This window comes from Nelumbo lutea, chromosome 1, assembly GCF_056320005.1.
Source record: "Nelumbo lutea isolate HS-2025 chromosome 1, American lotus-T2T, whole genome shotgun sequence".
In the NCBI taxonomy this organism is placed as follows: Eukaryota; Viridiplantae; Streptophyta; class Magnoliopsida; order Proteales; family Nelumbonaceae; genus Nelumbo; species Nelumbo lutea.
Genome location: NC_142684.1, coordinates 131623458 through 131635532, shown reverse-complemented (window position 1 = coordinate 131635532; position 12075 = coordinate 131623458). Strand labels below are relative to the sequence as shown.

General features: G+C 38.2%; 1 protein-coding gene across 1 annotated transcript; it reads right to left on the bottom strand.

Moving 5' to 3' along the window:
* Nucleotides 1-4635: 4635 nt before the first annotated feature.
* On the bottom strand, nt 4636-11718 carry LOC148877610 (uncharacterized). The gene is made up of 9 exons (XM_088970098.1): nt 11479-11718; nt 11331-11411; nt 11115-11236; nt 9946-10993; nt 9729-9882; nt 9551-9654; nt 9264-9454; nt 8936-9065; nt 4636-4899 (listed from the first exon to the last, which is right to left on the bottom strand). Exons 1-9 carry the CDS (start codon nt 11716-11718, stop codon nt 4636-4638), a joined length of 2334 nt encoding a protein of 777 aa, XP_088826224.1.
* Nucleotides 11719-12075: the final 357 nt, after the last annotated feature.

Below are 12075 nucleotides of genomic sequence, written 5' to 3'. Positions count from 1 at the left end.
CTGTGTAATACCCTTAAACTAGACACTTAATGAGACTCGTGTTAGTTTAGAATGTTCACAGCTAGTGGGTCGGTCTGGGGAGACCTATCCTGACAAGGCTGACACTGTGGTGCCACCAAGTCGGTTTGGGTGGCCTGTCTCAGCTGCTAGGGTGAGACCCTAGGCACATACAGTGTAGGATTAATTGAATCTTTGAATTGGACCAGATTTGCAATATTGCCTTAGACCTTGGAGATTGATGGGCAAAATTGGAAAGTTACACCCAACCCCTTCACTCGATTATGATACTGCACTAGGTGTCGGATTGCGCTATCTTTGATATACCAATCAGTGAGATCCTTAGTGGGGATCAAAACCTAGGTATGTTGGGACAGTCTGAGAATTCATCTGAGTGGGTGATCATAGTGACAGGATCAGCCTCTTTGTCGGACAAAGGTAATGATCAGGGATGCACTCTCACTGATGGAAACCAAGACTGTCGGCAACCGATTTCAATCATTGTGATTTGTTTGCAAAATATATTTTATATAAGATATGAAAGTATATATATTATGGTTTCAAAATGATTTGCAAAACGTTTTAATTCTCGGGATCCATATAAGCAGAGAGTGCAACACTATTCCTTGAAGCCGAGGGAGAGGTCCTCTCTTGTCGGGCAGTGTATGATCATTATGGGCTGAGAGGTTAAGTGTAAGACCATTGAGGATAATACCTGATGGGCTAATTTTGCATCTACCCACAGTCCCTGGGTGTTACAAGGTGGCTTGGCCCAGGGACCACTTAGGGTAAGTGTTGGGCCCATAGAGACCATGAGATGGTTTTTAGGGGGAGCACTATCCTTAATAGTGTATTCGACCAGGTCTTTGACGAAGGCTGGGCTAAACCCATGTGACTGATGTGTAGATCAATGTTTGGGTCCCATGCCATACAAGGAAGCCCAACTGGGCAGCAATTTGGAAGGCTAAGTGAACACATAACCTTAAATGGGCTTTAGGCCCATTTCGAACTAGGCTAATTTGATTAATCACTTAAAGGGGCAAATTCTGAGATGGATCAGCTGATAGGATTGGGCCCATACCCTATCCAGTTAGAGAGTCCAAGATCTAAATAAGATTTAGATCTGGAAGCCTCCTAATTAGATTAGGAGATGGTTGATCTGATCTACAGATAAGATAAGGGTTATCCCTTATCACTTAAAGGGACTTCTTATCCAAATATGATTTGGATTATCCACTCCTAATGGGATTTGGAGCTAATCCCTTTAAGATTATAAAAGGAGTAGGGGGCAGCATCCTTTAGACATGCAACCAACACACTCTTGTCTTCAGAGTTGAGATCACAAGAAGAGAGAATTCTGCACCCTGCGAATACTCTCTTGCTGCCTCCTTCCTGCAGCCGCCGCCTCTAGTAGTTCGATCTCCAGTTCTTGGGAGAAATCAAGATTTGATCTTGATACTAATTTTCACAAGCCATCCAGTGGATTCTTGCGAAGGGTCAAGTTCTTTTGGAAGAACACTGCTGATTCTGCTCCACCCTGCACTGCACCATCTTCATTGGGATCAGATTTTGGATCCTTCCTTGGGCGTGAACACCTCCATTGGGAGATACTGCTTCTCCATATCAGGTATTATCCCTCCCTACTCCTTTTGTTTCAGATCTGGTTCAGTTTATGGTTCAAGAATGATCTTTGAAAATATGATTTTCTTAATAGGGAATTCGATTCCCAGTTGAATTAGGGAGAGAAAAATTTTTGAAATTCGCCCCCTTATTTCGCAATCTTTAGGCGTCCATGTGATGGATATCCTATCCCTTCAAGGATAGGGTCTAAACCCTATCCACTCAGAGAGTCCAGATCTGAATGTGATTCGGATCTAGAAACCTCCTAATGAGATTAGGAGAATGTTAATCTAATCTGCAGATAAGATAAGGGTTTATCCTTATCACCTAAAGGGATGTCTGATCAAAATCCGAATTGGATCAGCAACTCGTAATTGGATTAGGAGCTGATCCTTTAGGGTTAAAAAGAAGGAAGGGGCGGCAGCCTTTAGACATATTATTATCACGTCTTCTTTAGAGCTAAAACAGAGAAGAAAGAATTAAGCAACCCTGCAGAACTATTTCTTGCCGCCTCCTCCTTCTTGCCGCCTACCTTGCCAGTTTGATCTCTAGTTGTGGGAGAAGTCAAGATTTGATCTTGATATCAGTTCTTTGTGAAAGGACTGATAGGAAGCTGTGCTCACGTGCCATCCTACTGTTTCTTGCGAAGGACAAGGTCCTTGGAGAAGAACATTGCTGATTCTACTTCATCCTATACTGCGCCATCTTCAGTGGGAGCAGTCTTTGGATCCTTCCTTGGGCGTGAACACCTCCATTTGGAGATATTACTTCTCCGTATCAGGTATAATTTTCTCCTACTACTTTTGTTCAGATCTGGTTCAGTTTTTTGTTCAAGATTGATCCTTGAAAATATAATTTTCTAAATAGGGAATGTGATCCCAGTTGAAGGGAGAGAAAAAGCTTTGAAATTCACCCCCTTTGTTCTGCAAGATTTGGGCATCCATACGATGGATCTCTCATCCCTTCATATGTATGTATGTATGAGTTGGTTGGAGTGCGCTTAGGCTACCTGAGGCCTCAACCCAATCCTAATTTTGAGTTTAAGGTCAGGCCCCAGTTTCCTAGCCCAGGTCCAATCCATCCAAAATCTCGGGTTGGACCAAGTAGCGACCAACCAAGCTGCACCCTTAGGTTTGGCCCTAATTCAATGGTCATCCATAGTCTAAGTATCTAAATAGCATCCCAATGAAACACACAAAATAATTATAAATAGGCATCTAATTATTTTCTAATTTATATTATTTTAATTAATAAAAATTTGGTAATTTACCAAAAAATTAATTTCATTAAATTAATATTGGTTAATCATGGAAAATTAATAATTTATCAAAAACTATTAATTTTATCAATTTAAGAAAAATTAATTTAGGTGATTTTTGAAAATTGTTACTTTACTAGTTTCTATTTTTGGTAATTTTGGCAAGTTTGGTGAATAATTTTGGTAAATGAATACATATGTCAATTTTCCTTTCTCTCTCTCTCCCCCCTTCCCCTCCTCCCTACTCTCTCCCTTAGTCTCACCCTCTCCTAAGGAAGAAAAGGTAAAAGATATTGGATGATGATAACCAAGAAAGGAAAAAAACAAAAACTTGAGAACTTATTACATTCCTATTTAATAAAGCTGCAAAATAAGGGAGCACAAGCTGAAAAGTAAACAGGGGGGAGCAGTGAAAGAAATATTAGAATTAGAGTTCCTAAGAACTATAGAAAATAGTTATCTTCCTAAGAACGAAAGACACCACTAATTGATTTTTTTAAAGTTGAATTAATTCATTTTTTTCATGTTTTTCATATATGAATTGGCTGAGATTAACTTAGTCATATTGTTACTTCTGTTAATTTTCATTTTCCATGTTAACTATGGTATATCTAAAATCCAAGAATTTCTCATGAGCAATGCATGTGCTTAATTGTAAAGACAAAAGGAAAATAATAATAAGAAAAAAATGTCAAGAAGTTATACTAATAACAATCAACAAATAATAATGAGAAAAAAATGAAAATAGAAAATAATAAAAGAAAATAACTGAGAAGGAATACAAAAAGTAGTGAGTATTTCTTTTTTCAATTTCAATGAACTATATATATCTATATTTTTATTTTCTACAATTATCTGTTTTATTTTCACTAGAAGATAAATTTGTTAATAGATATACAAAAATTAAAATGTATCAAGGCAGCCAGAGTATACAAAAAAATACAAAGCACATACATAGAATATTGTTAAAAGCAAAAAATACAGACTATCAAGGTAGCAGGAATGTTGTTAAAATATACACTCTCATTAGTTGAATGAAATAGAGGCATCATGGATTTCAAAATAATCTTGACAGTAGAATCAGAGTTGAAGTATATATGTGCAGTAAAGCAAATGCCCAAAAACATGCCCCATTCGACAGCCTAGGCTGTCAACAAGGCTCTCCCTGCATGACATGTCAGTCCACCCTATAATGCATGAATGCATCCAGCATGGATATAGTTACAAGGAGTCCGTGTGAATTAAGGTGTCATGCAAGGAGAGCCCTGTTGACAGCCCTGACTGTTGAGTTTGGATGGCTAAATTTTCCCCAACCCCATTTTAATTTGCTCGTAAAAGGTCCAAGCAACTGCCCCCATGTCGTAACTTTGTCCACATGACTAATCTGAATTGAAATGTTTTAAGTGTTCAAATTCCTCCATGTTCATTGAAACCTAGCAATATTGTTTGAACCATTAACCTTGTAGCTTTTCCAAGTGCATGAACTCCATGGGTTCTAATACTGAATTCAAAAGGCTCAACATCTAAAGCACATAGACTTGGGCACTAAAGGCAATGCTAAGAGAACCAGTAGAATGCCCAGAATTGCCAACAAAGAACCAAGTGATCCTCCCCCCCCCCCGCCCCCACATTCTTCAAATTCTCAAAATAAATTCTTTGAGAATAAATTCCTTCTCTGAGCATTACAGCAGGTACATAAACTAAATAACCAGGGAAAACAGAAAAATAGCAGAGTTTGGGAGGAAGAGTATTACTTTCATTTAAGTAAGAAGCACATGCTCTTTCTTGATTCCGACAAGTATCTGAAGGTACTCTGGGCTTTGTAAGGTGTAGGATTTGTTGGAGAAATCTAAGATAATTGGTCTATTGGTATACCAAAGCGAGTAGAAGTACATAAAGATATTGGTGAGGATGATGATGAGAAGGAGCTTTCCATTTTTAGATAAGATTTTGAGGGCTTCTCTTATCATTCCTAGAACACCTGAAACTATGAAAACTTTCAAGGATATTGAAGAAGTGCTCATCTATTCAGCAATACCTTATCAGAATTAAGAACTTCTGTTTCATTGAATCTATCATTTTAGACCTGGAAAACCCAAGAGGTATTTGTGTGCCTAAACGAGAGAAAAGGGTTTCCACAAGATGGGCAGCTGGATCTCCATTGTAACTCACCAGTGAAAACCAAGTTTTTCTAGAACTCCATATAATAGAGTAGATGCTTCCTTCACTGGCCTTATATGGCAATGACTGGATCACAATTTTTGACTGTCATCTAAGTGGGTATGGCTTTAGATGAAAATTAAGATCTCCCTTGCCCTACCCTAGGGATGTCAATGGACCATATTTTTGGTCAGATTTGACCCGATCCAATATGAATCTAGAAGAAAAACAGCCTTTTGAGAAGAAATGACTGTTTAAGAATCAAAAGAAAAAAGCAAAATGACGGGTTGTCGAAGCCCCTCAAAATTAATGCTAGTCCCACCCTACAATAAATTTGTAGTAATAGTGGTACCAGGTCGAATCCCACAGGGAGTTAGTAATTTCTCAGCCGAATGCGCAATTTAAAGAGCGAGAAATTCGAATGATTAAATTTCTAAAATAACAATTAACGCAAAATAGCAAATAACAATTAACAAGGAAAATTCAGTCTTACCGAATTCAGATCCAAGGATTTGGATTGAGTCAATTGGTCATCGATCATAGGTAAACTTCAGAAGTCTTGCAATTCAAGTATTTAACCTTAGGATTTATTAGGATAGTCATAATAAATCTTGTGTTTTCCTAAATTAATTGACCAAACCCAGCATTCGATCAACACTTATCATTAACCGACTGGGTACGATAACGTTTCATATCAATTAATGAAAGCAATAACCTTTGTGAAAATAGTTAAACCAAAATAACAATAAATGAGATAGCTGCAATTATTGAATCTTGTTTCGTTGATTCCCCTTAGGTTAAAACATGCCAATACATTGGTCAAAGGCTGTCATGAACAATTGACCCAAAAAGATAATAACCTAATTGCTACTTGAACCACTATTTGTGACAATTACAGATCATCGAACCATGGATAGCACTAGGAAGATCAACATTAATTAATTTGTTATACTAATTAACATTAACATCCATAAGAACATGCACAAGAATCAACAAATACTTGAATTAAAAGCAAGAATTTAAATTAAACACAGAACCTCATGATGACACAATTGAATCGAAAATCCCCTTTGAATCAGAAAAGAAAAGCTTAGCCGCTCATGGTTATCGACTCCTTCTTGCTCTGCTTCCCAGATGGATGGACTGATCTTCTGAATTGATTGAGTGCTAAAGCTAGTCCCCCCCCCCTTTTATATAGCTTTAGGGGAAGGGTTGTTTTCCAACTCGATTTAGGAGACTATCCTCAAAATTAGAAAGTCCTAATTGGTTCTAAACTAATACTATCCTATCTCTTATCTAGTGATCTAATCTCAATCTTCTTATCCTTCTAGAATTACATTTGAAATTTAAATATGATGGGGTTCTTTATTAACTTGGGCCACTACAAGGCTTTCTTGCGAATTGGGCTTCAGTTGTGAACTATGCTTTATTACGAATTTTTTTCAAATTCGGGCCCGATTTTGACCTCAACGCAGACCGAATCTGTCAAAACCCAAAACATGAGAGTTGTGATTCTCCCTTATATTTCCATTGCATCCTAAATCATCCCAATCAGAGTCTGGAGTTGAGAGTTATGCCTCAATTACTGAACGGTGCCGAAACTGTGCAAAATCATCCAATTAGCCTTGTTTTCCTCCAGTTGCCTTCTTGCTTGCCCTGAATCGAAATATAAGAGTAATGAGTCAAATTAAGTGCTAATTTACTATAAAAGAATGAGTAATTGGGGATAAAAATATGATAATTTTTATTCACATCAAATCCCCCCACACGTAAACCTTCCCCGTCCTCGGGCAAGACAAAACTCAAGCGAAAACAAAACAAACCTATTGATTTTAAAATTCTCTCTCATCATGATGTTGTCCTTTCACATGCTTCAATCCAAACTTAATAATCTTCCCAATTTTCATTGCCTTCTCCCCTTGAACTTGTCAAAGATTAACCTCAAATCATCATTTCTCATGATTCCAAGTTAAATCAATAGTCAAGGAAACAAGCCTTCCACCGTCTAAACATTCTTGGACTAAAATAGGCACTCATTGTTTTAACAATCAAATGCAACCAAATTCAAACATCATCTCTCTGTTTTTGAAGTGTCCTTAGTCTCTCATGTCAGACAATGTATGATATTACCATAAGCTTGCTTATGTATCACATCTCCACCACTAAGCACGAGTTCAATGCACCAAAAGGTGAAATGGGGCTTGGGGTTCTAGGGGTGAGTACATTTTACGCTCCATCTCACCCTTTTCTTTCACTTCTAGATGTGAGTGCATTTTATGCTCCATCTCACACTAGTCATGATTTTTTTTTTTTTGCACAAGAATCATAAGGGCATCACCATTCCGATCCACGAACTCATTAACGTGGTCTCAACATGCCTGACACAGCAAGTTCTAGAATAATCAAGCCGTGTTTGACAGATACTTAGGCAAAAATTAATCAAATGCTCATAAGGGTTAAATTTGTATTGAATCTTACCTATTGATCATTTAAAATAATGAGGTACCTTATGCAGCCAAAAATTTCAGTTAGCCATGCTTGCATCCTATCTTATCTATTCAACCTAAGCACATAATTCATGATATTTTGAAATTATTCAAAGATAAGTTTCTAGGGAGCAGAAACTTCAAAAAGTAAGGTTAAAAAGTGATGATCGAAGCATGCTAGGGTTACCCCAGAAATTGTCAAATTCTCCTAATCCCCCCACACTTAAGGTATACATTGTCCCCGATGTATATGATTATGCGTACGATAAAAGGATTTAAGGGAACTTCCCTGAACGCCTTGTTGAGATCCTTATGGTGTGAAATCAGCTGCTAAACACGACCATGTTCCTAAAATTAAAAACAATAAAAATAATTAAACACAATAGGTTGCCTCCCACAAGCACAATTGTTTAACGTCGTTATGCCCAAAGTCCTTCTTGCTTTCTTAATTCGATGAATAATGAGAGAAATCCAATGAGATGTCTACCAAGGAGGAGACATTTGCATCCTCATGGAACAACTTTAATCTATGCCCATTCACCATGAAAACCTTATTTGTATCAAAACTTTTGATCTCCACTACACTATAAGGAAACACATTAGTAACAACAAATGGACCCATCCACCTACAATGCAACTTATCTGTCATGAGTTGGAGTCGAGAATTATATAATAACACCTTTTGACCAACCATAAACGGTTTCCTTAAAAGCAAATTATCATGGAACAACTTGGTCTTTTCTTTGTAGAATCTTGAATTCTCATATGCTTCTAATCGCAACTCCTCCAATTCTTGTAATTAGAGCTTTTCATGCCTTGCTAGCTTCTTCTATGTCCATATTGCAATGTTTGATCGCCCAATATGCCTTATGCTCGATTTCAACCGGTAAATGACAAGATTTGCCAAAAACTAACCTATAGGGAGACATCCCTGTTGGTGTTTTATATGCGGTTCGGTATGCCCAAAGTGTGTCATCTAGACGTAGACTCCAACCCTTTCTGCCCGGGCTCACTGTCTTTTCTAAAATGGACTTGACTTCGCAATTGGAAACCTCAACTTGTCCATTTGTCTGGGGGTGATAGGTAGTGGTGACTCGATGATGCACCCCATACTTTTTCAATAAGGCTTCAATGGCTTTATTGCAGAAGTGGGTCCCTTGATCACTTATGATGGCTCGAGGAATACCAAACCTACTGAAAATGTTAGATTTGATAAAACCTACAACACACTTAGAATCATCAGTTTTGGTGGATTTTGCTTCCACCCATTTTGAAACATAATCAACCGCTAGAAGTATGTAAACAAAACCACAAGAGGAAGGAAAGGGTCCCATAAAATAAATACCCTAAACATCAAAAATTTTGCAAATAAGAATGGGGGTTTGGGGCATCTCATTTCTGTGAGACAAAGCACCTGTTCGTTAGCATCTTTCACAATTTTTACAGACAGGTATGCATCTTTAAATAAGGTTGCCCAATACAACCCACTACCTAAGACCTTCCTAGCAGTTACTTTTGGCCCAAAATGACCACCACGAGCATAACTATGACAAAAATTCAAAATCGACATATGTTCACTTTCAGGGACACATCTCCTAATCACTTGATCAGAGCAAAATTTCCACAAATAAAGTTCATCCCAAACATAATATTTTGCCTCATATCTAATTTTATCATTCATTGGCTTTCTAAGACAACTCGGCGAAATCCCAATAATTAAGTAATTCACGATATCCGCATACCAAGGGATCATACCTTTTATTTGGAACTGTTGCACATCAGGAAAAAGCTCAGAGATGGGTGAGGAGTCTTCATCTTTTACCAACCTACTTAGATAGTCCGCCATCGAATTTTCAGCTCCCCTTCGATCCTTGATTTCTAAATCGAACTCTTGGAGCAAAAGTATCCACTGTATCATCCTTGGCTTTGACTCCTTTTTCACCAGTAAGTATTTCAAAGTTGTATGATCAGAAAATACAATCACTTTAGAGCCAAGCAAATATGATCAAAATTTATCTAAAGCAAAAACAATTGCTAATAGCTCCTTTTCGGTGGTTGTGTAGTTGCATTGTGCAGCATTCAATGTCCTCGAAGCATAGTAAATGACATGACTCTTCCCATCAATCCGTTGACCTAGAACAGTTCCAAAAGAATTTTGTGCATGCAGATTGAGGAGCTGACCCCTTTTATATCGGCTAAGGTCCAACCAATCACCACCTTGTGCTCTTTCAGAACCTTGATGAGTCGTGTCTCTTGATCATCATTCAACCCTTTTGCAATGATTACTGGCAATGTTTCTTTGTCACCCAAGTAAGCATACTTAAGGAGATCTGGCAAGGTCTTCAGCTCTAACTTCAGAGCCTACAAAACAGAAGGCAACAATTTCTTATGAGAAGACGATGATGGAATATTAGAATTTGTTACCTCTTGTTCCAATATCGGTTCTGAAGCTTCACAGGATGAATGTAGTTGTTCCTTCATATCCAATTGTGCACTCAATTCGGGCTCCTCATTTATATCCTCTTCCCCAAAAATTTCCTGCACAATTGAGTCAACAATGTCAACTGAACAAATCGAAGGACATTCATTGGGGTACTTCATTGCTTCGAATATATTAAATTTAACAATCTCGTCGTCAAACTCAATGGAGAAGGTACCCTCATCCACATCTATTTTGGTTTTGGCCGTTTTCATAAATGACCTATCTAATAGAAGTGGGGCTGAACTTGTGATAGTATCTTCCTCCATCTTCAAGATGTAAAAGTCGGCTAGAAATATAATGTCGTTAACCTGCACCAAAACATCTTCAACAATCCCTTCAGGGTAAGCGTTATAACGGTCAGCTAACTGAATAACAGCCCTAGTTTCATTCAAAGGACCTAAATTCAAAGCACAATAAATTGAGTATGGCATGACATTGATGGATGCAACTAAATCTAGCATGGCACGCTCAATTATTTTGTTGCCAATCACACAAGGTAAAGTAAACATACCTGGATCAGCACGCTTTTCCAACAGGGTCCTCTTGATGACAGCTAACACGTTCTCCCCAACCTTTACCTTCTCATCTCCTCTCATCTTCCTTTTGTTAGTGCACAACTCCTTCAGAAATTTTGCGTATTTGGGCATTTGCTTGATGGCATCTAACAAGGGAATATTTATTTCCACCTTCCTAAAGGTCTCCAAGATTTCTTGACCGTACTCTTCTTTCTTAGATTTTTCTAACCAACTAGGAAATGGTGGCACAATGGCATTAGACATCTTAGGTAGAGGGTGATCGGGTTTTACCTTATGGGAGTTCTCATGTGATACTTGTTCATCCTCTTCTTTCTGCTCTTTATCCTCCTTCCTTGGTGAATTAGGGTGTGACTGTAATTCCTTCCCACTTCTCAGCACCACTACACTTAATTTCTCCTTGGGATTGACTACCGTCTGTGATGGTAGCTTTCTAGAGTTTTGCACCTCCAACTTGCTAATAGAAGTAGCAATTTGACTGATTTGGTTTCCTAAGTTTTGGATGTTGGCCCTTATTTCCTGTTGGAATTGTTGAGTGTTAGTCATTGGAGCCTTAACTATCTCGTCGAAAGGCATACCTGAACTTGAGGGTTGATTTTGAACTTGCGTAGGTGTCGGAACTAGAGGTTTCCTGTTGAAAGCTTGGGGTTGGAATCTCTGTGGTCCTTCTTGATTTCCATAGCTCAGATTGGGATGATCCCTTCACCCAGGATTGTAATAGTTAGAATAGGGATCATACTTGCATTGAGGTTGGCTTGGAAATCCTCCTACGACACTGACTTGCTGCATCGAACCATCTTGTAATGATGGGCACATATCCGTAAGATAACCAGGAATCGAGCATATGCCACAAACCCCTGTCGTTTGTAATTGTCCTACAACCAATTAACAAACTAAAGCAGTTAGATCAGATATTTGACTTTCCAAATTAGAATGGCGTACCCCATTAACACATCTGATAGCACCATCTGTTCTTGCCCCAAATTGTCGGGAATTTTCGGCCATGTTGGAAATCAATTCCCTAGCCACTTCGGGTGTTTTATTAACCAAGACTCCTCCACTAGCTGCTAAAAGAACGATAGGATCCATCATATGGACGCCAAGATCTGCTCCTGCTGATAATGACACAGCAATCTGTGGAACGAAACCAGCAGAGTGCGTCCTACACACTGAATCCTTCATAAGAATTCTCTGGAAACACTGAGCATCGAATCTTTTCAGTTCCTTCTACAAAACTGATATCAAGAACTGATTTCATGATTTCTTTTCTTCAAAGATCAAATCTTTTCAGAGAATGGCAGCAGCAAGAGGAGAACTCCTGAGATGAAGATGGCAAAAATTGCTTATTTTCTCTCTAGAGTGTATGAGATCCTATCTCAATTCGCAGTAAGTTTTCTTGCTCAAAAACCTAGGTTTGAATTCTGTTAATCCTCTTGGGAATTCTCCTCTTTCTTCTTGATTAAGAAATCTCCTAATCCTATTAAAAGTTATCCCAATCCAAATCAGCATCTGGATAGGAGATGATCTTAATCCTATCTG